Here is a 15,526-nt window from a genome sequence, read left to right as displayed (position 1 = left end):
AGAGAAAGAGGCTCTGTGGGAGGCGCTCCAGGCCCAGAGGTCAGCTGTCCGCTGGGATCTAGAAGACAAGCTTTGCAGTGCACTTCTCCGTCCTGTGTGGCCTCCTCACCTCAGATTCTTGCTTATCTTCTAAGTTCAGAAAAGGGAAAAAAGAGTATGAATACCAGTCTGAAATTTGCCTGGCAGTTGATATTCACGTATGGAAATCACATGCAGGAGCGTGTGACCCTCCCAATGTCGTCATACCCTTGGAGGTTTTGTGTCCTGAGCTAGAGCGCGGGCTGCCCAAAGCCGCTTCCCCAGGCCAGACCCACACACAGAGGCGAGCTGCTCCCGGGTGCTAACCTTGGAGCGTCCTCTAGCCCAGACTGTGTCAGAGACGGGATGATTTTTGTCCCCGGGGTATCGTGGGAACCAAGAGCATGAAGCCAGTGGCTTGGGGCACGCGGGTCTATTTTTCCCATAAACACACCGAGTTGGCAGCGGGGATCCAGGGAAAGGAGAGAGGCAGACCCTCTCATCTGGCACCCGGGGCCCTGGGCTCTCTTTGCAGACGCAGTCCTGGCCCAGGAGAGCCAATGCCAGCAAGCAGATAGAGCTCATTAAGACTTCACATAATCAGATGAGTACGTGCAGGCTCCTGACCAGAAGTGAGAGCTACTGGTTTTTGTCCCAGTGAGGAAGGAATCCAACATCATAAGAGCAATTAAAAAAAAATTTTTTTTTAAACCATGTACAGTTCAAAATATAATTTAGACACAAGAGGCTGAAAGCTGCTACTTTATCACGTCCTGCTGTCCCCACGGGCTCCATCCCATCAACATAATGGGCACAGGGTTCTGAATCAGGCCAACCCTTCACTCTGGGTTTACATGCGAGCAGGGGGCTAGTACCTTAGGCAAGTGACTCAAGTCACTTCCTGGTCTTAGTTTTCCCCTCTGTAAGACAGGGATGGCAATTTGTACCTCCTGGGAAGTGAGGTGCATACAGCATTTAAAGAGGGCCCTGCAAAGTTCCCGCATGATGAAGGGCTGGATTATCACTAGCTGCTGTGATGTAGCACCTGATCTCACAGCAGGCGGGGGTGGGGGGGGGGGCGGGAGGGGCACTGAGGAAGGGTTTGCTGCCTCTGCTGGGAGCGAAGAGACAGAATCTCCTTTGCATCCTGTTTCCCAGGCAACAGCAGGGCAGAGATGCACTTATCAATACAGACCCATGGAAGTGTCACTGAAAAATGAATTTCAGGCCAAATGCCCGAGATCCATCCCTTGTGACCATCTGTGACATGGAAACCCCCCTCCTCTAGGATGGAGGAGAACTCATGAGGCACCCCGAGAGCACGCCGGCCTAGAGCTGGCAGGGCCCCCTCCCCATCCTCCTTCTCAACCTCCCACCCAGCCCCACCCCGGCTCCCTGCACCCAGAGGGGCCCCACAGGGATCTGGTCTGATGAGGAAGAGCTCCAGGGGGCGGTGCCCCAAGCAGGTGCCAGGGGCTGGGTCATAGCAAAATAGGAGCCAGCCTTCCCTTCTGGTGACAGTATCGGTCAGTGGGTTTGCTCCTGGGGCCATATTGACCAGAAGCTCCGTGTATGTGGAGCAGAACAATTAAGTATCTGACAAGAAGAGAAGGCGTAATGGTGACTCCCATGTCCATATTCAAGACTTCAAATACCCTGGAAGTGTGAGCAAGGGCTCCCTCCGAGTCAAGTCGCCCTCTGACACCCTCATGGAAGTTCTTCCACAAGCCCCGCCATGGACCTCCTTTGTTGAAAGACGACAGAGAAGGAACTGTGGGGGCCGAAGACTCACAGAAGCCCAGTACCTGTGGCTGCTGTGATGTGGTGCGTGGGGACAGCCCCTGAACCAGCTTCCTTTGAGGGGCAGTTTTGTTCCCTGGACAAGTAACCCCAGAATTTTCAACATAGCTCCCGGGCAAGTAACTAGGAAGTCTAGCCTGGGGTTCAGGAACTCTGGCCTTCAGTCAGACTACCTGGTTCAGAGTCAGCCCTGCCACACCTGGCTGGGCAAGCCACGGGATCAGTTTCTCCATCTGTGAAATGGGACATGACTACCCACCTATCAGTCAGGACTACTGAGTTGTAGCAATAGAAACTGACTGTGGCTAACTCGGGGGGGGGGGGAAAAGAACCGAGTGTAAAGGTTACCAGGAGCTCAGGTTAGAGAATGAAGCTCAGAAATAAACAGGGATCCAGGTACCCTAGAGGGTCACACAGGACAGGATACTCAGCAGTCCTGCCGGGGCCCCACTGCTATGGAATGAGTGAGTGCCAAGTTTTTTTCTTGAAAATACTGTTCATTCTCCCAATTCCAGAGAGCCTGGCTGGCCTAGCTTGGCTCATGTGCCCACTTCTTGCCCAAGGAGGGCTGGGCTGGCACCCGGACTGACAGTTCTGCCACTGTATCCAAAGGAGGGGAAGGAATGCCCCCAAATGAAACTGGGGTGCTGTACCGAGAAAGAAGAATGAACACTAGGCTGCCCAAACCCAATCAGTGTCCACAACGCCCACTCATCTGGGTTGCTGTAAAGATGAAATGAGATGAGGGGCACCTGGGTGGCTCAGTTAAGCATCTGACTCTCGATTTTGGCTCAGGTCACGATCTCATGGTTCGTGGGTTCGAGCCCTGCATCGAGCTCTGCGCGGACAGTGATTCCCTCTCTCCCTTCTGTCTGCCCCTGCTCTAAATAAATAAATAAACTTGAAAAAAAAAAAAAAAGATTATCTGAGATGACCTGTAGAATACAAAGCGTCTGACACAGAAGCAGACAGGCTGCACTAAATGTTAGCGATTGTGAATATAATCAGCATCACTTCTTCTCACTGGGAGGACACCAGCTGGCCTGACTTTTGCATTTATACTGAGCCTGGTCTAATGACGTACTTCCAGGATCCGTACCTGCACTTGTCTCATTGTTTGTATTAAGCTGATTAGCTCAATTACCAAGGAGAAAAAGGGCAGATTTATTGAACAAATAAAGCAGGAGAGGGCAGGAGAAGAAACACAGGAGTTCTGAAGAGGCAGAATAAGGAAATGGATCTAATCATCTCCCTGTGTTTGTGTGGGGGGGACCCACAGAATTTGAGCCCAGCAGATCTGGACATGAACCCAGGCGCTGTTATTCCTAGCTGTGTTCCTGGACACATCCATTTCCTTACTTGTAAATCGAGGTTAACAATGCTTATTACCTCACAGGATTTGTGAAATACACCGTAAGTGGCTACGTATGTCTTCCCATTTACGGGAGTAACCACACTTGGGATAAAAGCCTTGAGCTACAGTTTCACCGCTTTGCCCACAAATCTCCATGATGTTCCCATTCAGGTATAACTGGAAGTAAAATGATCCCTAATCTCGGTTTTTCCTCAGCATTCCTTTTAGAGTCTGGAGGTGTTTGCTGTGTGCGCATTTCCTTTTCCAATGCTTCCATGCCCTTGATGGGCTTACATCACATGTGAGAGCCTGAAATGTTCTGGCCAGCCATGGAGGGGAGAGGCAATTCACACGTTAATGATGGGAGCCTAGAGCAGTAAGCACCTTCGTGATCAAAAGTTGGCAATATTTGGGGCGCCTGGAGAGCTCAGTCGGTGGAGCGTGTGACTCTTGATCTCGGGGTTGTGAGTTTGAGCCCCATGTTGGATGTAGAGATTACTTAAAAATTTTGAAATCTGCAAAAAAACCCTTGGCAATGTTTATTAAAACACTAAATAGTCTCATTCTTGGACAGTGTTTTTACTTCAAAGAATTTATCCTGTTGTAGAAACAATAAATGTACACAGAAGTATGTGAGAGCATTCAATGCACCTTGCTTGCAAAGGATCCAAACCCGCTTCTTATTCTGGAGGACTCTTTCATTACATAAATTTTAGTGGGATCAAGGTATAGTCTCCTACTGCAGAAAGTGAAGGGGGCCAGACATGCCCTCCTTCTCCCTGCTTCCAGGCAATAAAGGCGAGGCCATGAGACCTACTCCCCTGCTCCCCGGCCAGCTGAAAATTCCCATCTCAAAGTTTTGAGTCGGAGTCCTGAGGAAGCTTCCTGAGATCTCCCAGCCAGCTGGCTGCTTTTATGACAGCCTTGGCTACACCCCCTGCAGCCTGCCTTCCCTTGGCTTCTAAAGCTGGGTCTTCAGCCTCCTTATCCATGTCAGCAGCTAGCTAATGTCCTTCCCTGCTTAAGTGATCCAGTGACCTAGCCTACTGAGACACCAATGGGATCCCTCAGCCAGGGGGAGGGTAGACAAATTACGTACACCCACACTGCAGAAACCCTAGAAGGTCCATCTCCAGGCACTGACATGTCATTAAATTAAATAAGCAAGTGGGAGATTGAAATGTATACAACAATCCCATTACAACATAGGAATGATATGTTAGTATGTAATAGAGAAAAGCAGCTGGGAGCCTAATATGCCGAGCTGTTGACAGCGATGATCTCAGAGGGCAGGGGATTTTAGAGAGCTCTTTCTATGTTATGAACTCTTCTTACTCTCGTCATGTTTGAGCTGTGGTGGTTTTGCAATAGGTTTGTAACCAGAAAAAAAGTGATAATGCCATTTTCTTAAAAAGTAGATGATGGTTGGGGCGCCTGGCTGGCTCAGTCGGTTAATTGTCCGACTTCGGCTCAGGTCATGATCTCATTGGTTGAGCCCCTTTTTGGGCTCTGTGCTGACATCTCAGAGCCTGGAACCTACTTCGGACTCTGTGTCTCCCTCTCTCTGTCCCTCCCCGGCTCATGCTCTGTCTCTGTCTCTCTCTCTCAAAAGGGCACGTCTCTCTCTCTCCGTCTCTCTCTCTCCATCAAGGGCACAGAAGCATTGGAAAAGGAAATGCACTCTGTCTCTCTCTCTCCAAAAATAAACGTTAAAAACAAATTAAAAGAAAAAAAGATGATGGCTGCAAAACGTGTGCTCCTGAAGATCTCAAATAACTTAAAAACTAACACAAGCCAAGACTCACCCTGACAAAGAACAAGCAGGTATTTCCATTATCAGCTAAAGTAGTGTCACTCTGTTCAATGGCTGAAACACAGTTTACAGTTGACTTTAGCCCTTTACTTTTGACATTATGGGTTCTTTAAAGAGACTTTATTGGGGCACCTGCGTGACTCAGGCAGTTGAGCATCTGACTCTTGGTTTCGGCTCAGGTCATGATCTCACAATTCATGGGATTGAGCCCCACGTCAGGCTCTGCACTGAGAGCGTGGAGACTCTTGGGATTCTCTCTCCCTCTCTTTGCCCTCCCCTGTATGTGCAAGGTTTCTCTCTCTCTCTCTCTCTCTGAAAATAAGTAATTAAACCTTTTAAAAATAAGAGGCTTTATTAACTGATGTATTTTATATCACCGTGTTTCAAATTTACATAATTCACATATGCACAAAATAAGCCCGCCTGTCCTGGGGGCATGAACCACCCACAGACCTGGTGTTCCTGTGCCTGGGCTGAGGTATCTGGCCATGACACGGTCACACAGAGAAAGCAATGAAGTGGAAACCGAGTAATCTAGAGCTAGCTTTTCCTGATGATGATGGAAAAACAAAGATAATTCATTACAGCCCTCTTGCCTCTTCACTGCTTAGGAGGGGAACAGACGTGTCTGGTCAATGAGCTGGGGTTCCACCATGTTAATGACATCTTACCAACTCTCAATACGCTGCTTTCCATTGAGATATTCAATCAGCAGGGAAGCGGTCCATCCCTCTGCTGAGGCTTGGTGACTCCATAAGCTCTGACTCAGCGGGGTACACATGTCATGGCTTTAGTCACTGATACAGCTCCCTGACTGGTGGGGAAAGGCCCTCTGGAGACAGAACCAGAGTTCCCTTTGAGGCATGAGCCGGGGAAGATTCTGTAAAGGGGATATAACTGCTCACGCCTGAGGTGCTCGGCAGGGACTGTGACCAGCCTGAGTGTGATAGGACCTCGTTGACGGTTTCGTGGCTGGCATCTCTTTGAAAACCCGGAACCCTTCTTTGATGGCAAAATCCCATGCCAGGTTAGACATAAATTCAGGCAGTTTTCCACTTTGTTCGGTGTCCACAAAGCTTGCTTGCCCTAAGCAGAAGCAAAGAAAAACAGTGATTACTCCCAAGCAACCCTTAATAAGAATGCTGTCAGCAGCCACTACCATTTGCTGAGCACTTGGCCATATACCAAACACAGTGCTAAGCGCTCTGCGTGGATTATTATAGCTCATCGAATTCCCGAAGCATTATGATGCTTTTAATCCCCACTTTACAGAAAGAATCTGGGTCTTAGGAAGCGTAGACAAGCTGACAGCAGTGGGCTTGGAGCCAGGAGTCAGGCTCATCTGGACTGCTCCCTGCTCTTTACCTCTTCTTTCCGTCAAGGCACTAAATGAAGCCAGGGACACTCCCAGTCACTTGTGCTGTCGCCACGGGGCTATCGAAAGCCCTGCATTATCTTAGACTGACTGCTCTTGCTGCAAAACCAGTAACAACCATCCCCAGGGACCAAGTTAACGACAGATCTCTGGACACCACTCTGTGCAGATGAATGCCGGTGTCAGCCCTGCAGAACTCACTGCACTTATGCTCTCACTGCTTTCTTTTTTTTTTTTTTAATACATGCATCAAGACTTTTAAAAAGTAAAAAAAATTTTAAATTGAAGTACGGTGTATATACACCCTCTTTATAAAAGTGTATAGTTCTGTGAGTTTAGTCAGGTAACCAGCACTGCCATCAAGATACAAAATATGTCCATCATCCCCAAATTTCCATGGTGTCCCTTTGTACACAACCCTTTGCCCCAGCCCCAGCAACAGTGATCTCTGTTTCTTTTAGAGAGAGAGAGAGAGAGAAAGAAGGAGAGAGAATCTTAAGTAGGCTCCACGTGCAGTGCAGAGCCTGACAAGGGGCTCGATCTCATGACCCTGGGATCATGACCTGAGCCAAAATCAAGAGACAGACGCTTAACCGACTGAGCCACCCAGGCGCCCCACCCCCTTTTAAATCTCTGTTTCCCTAGTTGGTTTTTTCTGGAATGTCACGTAAATATACACATCATAGGGTGTGCAGTCTTTTCACTGTGGCTTCTTGCATTCAGTGAACTGCATCCGAGATCCCTGCATGAAGCGTGTATATTGTCTCCTTATAGTGAGCTTCTTCACAGCCAACCCTCCTAGATTATTTTTAGCATTTCCGTATTCTAAAAAGACTGTGTTTTCCTCATTCTCTTTGTATCGATAAATGGATCTTTGCAGAGGCCTATTTTTCTTCTGGTCCCTGCCACAGCCAATTTCCCCAAGGAGCCATTTTCACAAAGCTTTGGTGTTAAAGATATTATGCTGTTCTTACAGATCAGGAGCCAAATCCATGTGCTACATAGCAGAGAAGGCAGGCCGCCAGACAAGTCTTTACTCAGCACCTTCCGGGGGTCGTCATGGACCCAGGCCCTGGGGGGGGGGGGCGGGGAGGGGGGCAGTCGGGAACCAGACAGCCCCCTTCCCTGAGTCACTGTGAGGGCAGTGAGGGCAGATGCGCACTCTCTCATGAGGGGCTGCATCTCCCCAGCCCGTTGTTACTGACTGCACATGCCACGTGCAAGCAAGACCCCCCCCTTGAACTCACTGCCCTTCATAATGACCTCCTTTTCCTAGCAGAGAATACGAAGCGCTCTCTTCATTTTCCTCTCCTTAAGTCGATCTCCCTCTCAGAGTGCTGCTCTGTCTCTTGGAAAGTCGCCGATAAGAGCCCGGGCTGACTTAAAGCTATCATTACTTCCGTGTATTTTCCCACATGTCGTCTCAGCAGAGGAGACTGCAGCCTCCTAAGCTGTGGTCACAAGCACTTCTTCCGTTCTAGAATTTCAGCAGCCGTCTACCGGAAACCTAAATGTCAGCACCCACATGCCGACTATAAATCAGTGGCCCCCGCCCCCGGCTCTGGGCATGGTTCTCCCCTTTCCCACCCAGTGATGAGCTAACACCACCAAGAATGCCTTTGAAACAAATGCTCCTTCTCCAAACCCCACCTTCCAGGGCAATACCAAGTTCCTCCCTTCTTCAAACAGGAAAATGCTTTTAGACAGAAATAATATTTGCATTCGTAGAGCCGGGTTTCTTCTTCCCCTCGTGTAACATTATTACACTATTCTTCAAAAAACGGATTCCCGGTTTTATGTGAGAAAACTACGTCACTTCCTCTGTGTGTCTGGCTGGCTTCCCGGGTGGGAGGGGAAGGAGCGCCAACAGGATCGGAGGAACGCAGTCGTGTAAGGACAGCACGTGGGTATTCCTGTGTGCTGGAGAGTTTTACCTCCGAGCCGAGGGAAGCGTGAAGCCAAGCCAGTGGCACACAGGACCTTGGAAACTGCCAAATGGCTTCCTGTTAGGCCCATTGGCGGCAATACCAATGGGGTTTACAGGTGTCGAGACTCCAGAAGAGATCATTTAGAGTCCACTCAGCTTATCCCCAGGCACTGGAACAGGATCCAGTGAGAACACAGTCGTCGTCTAGAAAATGTCTACAGGCAGTCAGGCCTGTTCGTCACCCGATGGACCCAACAGCCCTTCTGCTTGATTAAATATTTCTGGTTAGCTTTCATTGCGAAGCCCTAACAAAAACTGGGAAATGGTTGGTTAGAACTAATGCTCTCTGGAGGAAGCAAAAATACGGTTTTCGAGAATTCCTGCTTATTGAGACCCCTATCGTCAGATCAGGGCGGGTGAAAATAGAAGTCATCTGGGTGCCGACTTTTCTCTGAACATTGTTTTGCTCACGACTTTGTACTGCTAGTTCCTAGTACCTGGCTTGGCAGAGGTTCAGATCCTTGTGAATGAACAATCAATTCCCCTACTCCAACTGCCTTTCTCATTAGAATACGGGAACCTGGCTGAGGACGACAGGTGGCCGCCAAGCTTAGGATGTCGATGACCTGGAAGCTAAGATGTTCCCGTTGTACTAGCAAACCCACTGCTGGGTTTCTCTCTACTTGACTTTTGTCTTAATTTTGGAAACTTTCAAAGATATATAAAAATAGAGTGAAGGGTTTAAGGAATCTGGAAGTGTCTACCACTCAGCTTAAACAATCATCAAAGTATGGCCAATCTTGTTTCATTCTCTGTCGTCCCCATCCTCACTGCCTTAGATTTTTCTGAAGTAAATCCCAAGCATTAGATCATGCCATCCGTAAATATTTCATTTATGTCTAATAGCACTTAAAAGCACACAGTACCATCATCACTCTTAAAAAACAGTTAACTGGGACGCTCAGCCGGTTGAGTGTCCAACTCTTGATTTGAGCTCAGGTCATGATCCCAGGGTCATGGGATCGAGCCCTGTATCAAGCTCTTGCTGAGTGTGGAGTCTGCTTGGGATTGTCTCTCTCTCTCTCTCTCCCCCTCACTCCTCCCCCACACGCATGTGCACACGTGTACACTCTCTCTCAAAAATAAACACACTTGGGGCGCCTGGGTGTGGTTAGGCAAAGTGGTTAGGCAACCGACTTTGGCTCGGGTCATGATCTCACAGTTTGTGAGTTAGAGCCCCGTGTTGGGCTCTGTGCTGACAGCTCAGAGCCTGGACCCCGCTTCGGATTCTGTGTCTCCCCCTCTCTCTGCCCCTCCCCTGCTCATGCTCTGTCTCTCTGTCTCTTAATAATAAATAAACGTGAAAAAAAAAACACACTTAAAAAAAAGATTCTCTCTCCACCTCTGCTCCTCTCCCCCCACTCATGTGTGTTCTCTTCTCTCAAATAAAAAAATAAAAATAAAAATAAAGTAAGTTAACTATGACTCCAATATCACTAACTATCCAGTCAGAATTCAAATTTCACTGACTATCGCGTAAATTTTTTTTAGAATTTGTTTTTTCAAATAGGGATCTAAATAAGATCCAAACACTGTAACTGGCTGATGTGTCTTTTAAGTCCCTTTCAATCTATAGGTTCCCTTTTCATCTTTTCTATTCCCCCCTGACATTCATTTGTTGAAGAAACTGAAGTGTCCCCAAATCTGGATGTTGTGAGTGGCTGTGCCTCAGTGCTGATGTTGAATGTGCTCCTCTGACCCTCTGTTTCCTGTAAGCTGGGAGTTAGCACTACGGCTCGGTCAGATCCAGGTCTGACTTTTGGGGAAGCATCAAGAGGTATGTAATGTCTGGCTGTTTCTCTCTTGCTGACATTAGCACCATGGATACTTATTTTCTGGACCCATTAATGTAGAGGGGTGGAAAACTGGTGATACGCTAATTCTGTCATTCTGTCTGAGATACTTCCCTAGAGAGAAACTTTCCCTCAGTTATTTTGTTAGCCTGACACATAATTTGTGAGTGAGACTTTGACTCTGGTTTAGTGTCACTCTTTACTCATGGATTTAAACATACTTGATGTGTTCCCCATTCATTTCAGTTCATCCTTACTGGTGCTCAAAGTGTCCTGTCATTAGCAACTAGGAGCCCATGAGAGCTGGTTCCTGAGTCCTTTAGATATGACCCGAGTAGTCTTCAACAGCCTACTATATGACAAGGTGTTCCAGGTTCATCTGTAGATTGCCTGCCCTAGACCTGAACACAGTCCTGGCTCCTTCCGGTGGGAATGGAATTTAGAGATGATGACATGGCGAAAACTGGGAGTACAGAATGCTACTGGGTTAGTCACTATTTCTAGGACTTTTTGGCGGGTTCTGTCTGCTTTCTGCTGTTCCTTTCTACATAGGAAACAAACTATAACCTGTTTTTCTATCAACTTAAATAATTTAGGATATAGATGATTTCATTTACTATCCCGCAAGATCTAAAATTAATACTAGAGTGTTTACATAGATAGATAGATAGATAGATAGATAGATAGATAGATAGATGGTACATTTATATACACATTCAATTCAACCGTCAGTTCTGAGTAGCAACAATGAACTTTTCTTCCCAGAAGCTCAGACACACAAGATATAATCTAGAACTCCAAGCTAGTTCAGTAAAGCATTTTCCCATGTATGTAAAAGCACCATCAAAGAAGACACATAATCTTTTTTCTTCCTTCAGCAGTCCTCTTACTGGGATTTGGCAACATGTACAAAAAATTAAAATGCACATACTTTAACTTAGCAATTCTAATTCTGGGAATTTATCCTTTGGGTTTATTCACGTATGTGCAGAAGAGGGTGTTCACCAACCACTATCTGTGTTTGCTAAAATGTGCAAATAATCCAAAGATATATTGATGAGAGAATGGGTTAAATAAATTACACTACATCCATACAATGGGACATACTATAGAAATCAAAAACAATGATGTATATCTGTACATATTCATATGGGAAGGTCTCTATGAAATATTGTGAAAATTAAAATAAGTGAAAATAAAAGCAAGGAATGTACTTTATGTTGTTGTAAAGTATATATCTATAATAATTATATGTATGTATATATCCTATATATACACACATATCATATCCTACATATACACACATATAAATATTTCATAGGAATTCTTAAGCATAAAAAATTAAAAATGAAGGTACTAAAAATACATGTAGGATGATCACATTTTTATGAAACTTGGAGAAAGAGAGAAGATAGATACACAGAACAAATTGGGGGACCCATGAAACTTTTAAGGGTGGCGTTTATGTTTAAGAAATGGTACTGAGAAAAAAGGAAAATAATTTTGTATTCTTTACGACTGAATTCTTATCATGTAAGTTTTTACTTAAAAAATTGTATGTTATGTTAATAATTTTTTAACGTTTGGGGCGCCTGGGTGTGGCTCAGTTGGTTAAACGTCCGATTCTTGATTTTGGCTCAGGTCATGGCCTCACGGTTCGTGAGTCGGAGCCCCACATTGGGCTGTGTGCTGGCAGTGTGGAGCCTGCTTGGGATTTTCTGTCTCTGTCTCTCTGTCTCTCTTTCTCTCTCTCCCCCTCTGCCCTTCGCGCCTGCACATGTGCACACTCTCTCTCTCAAAATAAACATTAAAAAAATTTTTTTAAGTTTAAATATTTTAAAGAATACATATAGGGGCGCCTGGGTGGCTCAGTCGGTTAAGCATTCAACTTCAGCTCTGGTCATGATATTGTGGTCCGTGAGCTCGAGTGCCGTGTCCAGCTCTGTGCTGACAGCTCAGAGCCTGCAGCCTGCTTCGGATTCTGTCTCCCTCTCTCTCTCTCTGCCCCTCCCCTGCTTGCACTCGGTCTCTCTCTCTCAAAAATAAATAAACGTTAAAAAAAATTTAAGAATACATACATATATATATATATATGCGCTATTAATGACAGATGGTTGAGTTAACTGAATATTGTAGAATTCTGGCCAAATTGGTCACAGGAGGGTTTCCAGGGGGAGAAGCTGAGTGGTTGGGACTCAGACCCTCAGGCAGGCTGTCCTGAGCCACCCATTACCTGTGAGCGAGCGCTTGTACAGTCCCTGCAGGATCGCGGCCATGCGGAAAAAGGAGAAGGCCATGTAGAAGTTCCAGTTCTCAGTAGGAGGGATCCCCGAGTGAAGACAGTACATCCTGAAATACTCCTCTGCAGTAGGGATTCCCAGCTGAGTGAAGTCACAGTCACTGAAACCTGAGGCGACAGACAGAGCCATGTCTGGGCAGTGACCACACACTCCCTTGTGGCCACAGGTATCTGAATTATGAAAATCACTTCCTGCCTTGGAAATGAGTGTTACAACGAATTCACAGGGTCAGCTCCTTATTTCAACAGCTCTTCCACCCCCACATGGCTGGGATCCTGGCACGAAGCTATTCACAAATTGGCCCTTAAAAGTTTCAGACTAAATTGGCAGTAGTGGAGGGAATGAGGGGCCTCCACTCCCACCTGGGCCACAGTTCAGGGTGGATGCATAGGATTTTCCATCTGCCATTTGACAAAAAATGGTATTGAAAGAAAGATCCTGCCAAAGTTTGAAAAAAATAATTACAACAAATCAGAAATGTGTACTGATTTCCTTCATTGGTAACATTTTCATGGCTTAGAAGCATGTAATATATTTTGTTCCTGGGACTTTGTTCGGAGTATACCTTATAATATAGGCAAAGAGACTCCTACAAAGATGTTCACTGCCTTTTTTTGTGAGGGTTGGGGGGAGGTAGCGTAAAAGAAAAATTGAAAACAAAATTAAATATCCAAATGAGATACTGAGATATTTGTCTTAAGACATTTGTCAAATGTCTTGATTAAATTAATTCTATTCAAAAAAATCCTATTTCATCATTAAAAATGATGCTGTAGAAGAAATACTTAATGGCATAAAAACATGTAATTAAGTAAAAAAAAAAAACAGGCCATAAAATCATATAATCACGTTTTCATTTAAACAAATGTATGTACACACACCAAAAGATGAAAATGTTGGCAGTGCTCATCTCTGGGACTATTGATGATTTTAACTTTTCCTTTTGTTATTTGTTGGCTCTAACATTTTATTTTAATTTTTTATTTTTTTAAATTGACGTCCCAATTAGTTAGTATATAGTGCAACAATGATTTCAGGAGTAGATTCCTTAGTGCCCCTTCCCCATTTAGCCCATCCCCCCTCCCGCAGCCCCTCCAGTAACCCTCAGTTTGTTCTCTATATTTAAGAGTCTCTTCTGTTTTGTCCCCCTCCCTGTTTTTATATGATTTTTGTTTCCCTTCCCTTATGTTCATCTGTTTTGTCTCTTAAAGTCCTCATATGAGTGAAGTCATAGGATTTTTGTCTTTCTCTGACTAATTTCACTTAGCATCATAGCCTCCAGTTCTATCCACATAGTTGCAAATGCAAGATTTCATTCTTTTTGATTGCCGAGTAATACTCCATTGTATAGACAGACCACATCTTCTTTATCCATTCCTCCATCGATGGACATTTGGGCTCTTTCCATACTTTGGCTATTGTGTTGGCTCTAACATTTTAAAATAAGTTTGTATTTTTTATTTAGAAAATTAGATAGAAATTAGTTGAGTAAAAACATAGGAGGGGCCTATGCACACATCCTTCTCGCTTAAAATACACCTACACATATTTCCCTCCACTGGCAGGAATGCATTTTCCAGCCAAACCACCAGGACCTCAATTTCATGCACCAACCGATCACGGTTACTTCTGTGCCTCAGGTGCTTTGAGAATGGAGCTGCCCTGTTCCCTCTTCTCCCTCAGCTGTTCCTACCTCGCAGCAGGGACCCGGGAAAACTGGATGGCAAGTAGTGAGCCAGGCAGCTGGAGGCTACGTCCACAAGGGGGTCGCCTAAGGTAGAGAGTTCCCAGTCAAGGACGGCAAGCACCTCGGCCTTTTCTGGATGGAACAGCAGGTTGTCCAGCCTGAATAAGCCACAAAAGGAACGGAAAGACAGCTCTGAGGAAACTGAGTGCTAGGGGTGTGTCCTGTGCTGGGTGTCTTCCATTTGCCCCTGCAAATGCACTCCCCACCCTATGAGCCCCTCAGTGCCCACGTCCACTGGCTCCCTTGCCCTATGACTCAGGTGGGCTCAGCCAGTGAGGACATCAGCAGGAGACGAGAAGGAGGCAGATAGGTGAGGGACGCTATATTCCTCTCCCAAGGGCCATAAGAGCTGTGGTCCAGGAGCCCTCTCCACAGAGTGACCTCTCTGGGTTCTCGTCCTTCCTCCTTCCCTCTGATGGATTTAAAACTGGTCTGTACATTCTTTGACACTTCTTACACAAAAGGAAGAGTCTAATTCTTTGCTGCTTGAGGCAACTGGCTTCTGACAAATATAATGCAGGTGGAAGTGATGCTAAGAGACTCTAGAGACCAGCTCAGAAAAGGTGACCAGCTCCCAGTCAGCCCTCTCTCTTGGAACACACACGTTTGCAGCCCTGAGCCACTTAGGTAAGGAGTCCAGCTGCCCAGAAGCCGCTATGCTGGAGGGACCACGTGGGAGACCAAAGAGAGGCCCAGGGAGCCCAGCTCAGTCTTCTCTGCCCCAGTGCCAGGCATGTGGGTGAGCCTTCAGGAGAGTCCAGCCCCCAGCCTGACAGCCTCCCCAGTTGAAAGCAGCTATCCTGTCCCCAGACAGCAGATTTCGTGAGCAAAATAACTGCCATCACTGTTTACAGCCATGCGGTTTTGGAGGAGTCTTTTATGCAGTCGTAATAACTGGAGCACACACTTGCACTTTCAAACCTAGGGCTGTAATAACTCCCACTGTTGCACAGGACAGCCCCCCATCATAACGAATTTTCTGGCCCCAAATGTCAAGAGGCCAAGGTGGAGAAACCATGCCTTAAAAGGGCACGCACAAGGAGATCCTCTGTGAAGAAGTAATTCTCAACTATAAATTGGGTTCAGACTAGCTGTTTGATTTCCGCTTCAAGGGCCCTGCCCATCATTTTCCACGTCTAGATAGTCACTCCTCCTCACAGCCATGCCTACCTGAAGTCCCCATGCACCAGTGTGGTCTTCTGTTGCCTGGGAAGATGGTGCGGCAGCCATTGGATGAGCCTCTCCATCGCCGGGATGGTGCTGGTTTCTGAGGCTCGATAGTGCTTAATCCAGGTTTGCACCTGATGTGGAATACAGTCCCCTGAGGGAAAGAGAATGA

The 15,526-nt window shown here is 46.3% G+C and overlaps 3 protein-coding genes across 3 annotated transcripts in view; 1 reads left to right on the top strand and 2 right to left on the bottom strand.

Annotated features, from left to right (window-relative positions):
• The window catches only part of LOC122204271 (60S ribosomal protein L6-like), a 738,693-nt gene that overhangs the window by 602,444 nt on the left and 120,723 nt on the right, over positions 1-15,526 (bottom strand). The gene's annotated exons all lie outside the window — the stretch shown is intronic.
• Positions 1-15,526, top strand: part of LOC122204266 (BRCA1 associated protein) — a 93,733-nt gene that overhangs the window by 16,194 nt on the left and 62,013 nt on the right. The window lies entirely within an intron of this gene.
• ACAD10 (acyl-CoA dehydrogenase family member 10) overlaps positions 5,319-15,526 on the bottom strand; it is a 42,384-nt gene continuing 32,176 nt past the window's right edge. The window contains exons 10-13 of the mRNA XM_042911740.1: positions 15,358-15,508; positions 14,134-14,285; positions 12,374-12,547; positions 5,319-6,071 (exon numbers count right to left, since the gene is read on the bottom strand). Coding sequence (XP_042767674.1) covers positions 5,887-6,071; positions 12,374-12,547; positions 14,134-14,285; positions 15,358-15,508 — 662 coding nt within the window. The 3' untranslated portion in view covers positions 5,319-5,886. The remainder of the gene's footprint in view (positions 6,072-12,373; positions 12,548-14,133; positions 14,286-15,357; positions 15,509-15,526) is intronic.

Source organism: Panthera leo, chromosome D3, assembly GCF_018350215.1.
Source record: "Panthera leo isolate Ple1 chromosome D3, P.leo_Ple1_pat1.1, whole genome shotgun sequence".
In the NCBI taxonomy this organism is placed as follows: Eukaryota; Metazoa; Chordata; class Mammalia; order Carnivora; family Felidae; genus Panthera; species Panthera leo.
Note: the sequence above shows the minus strand (reverse complement) of the source record. Positions and strands in the feature narration are given on the sequence as shown.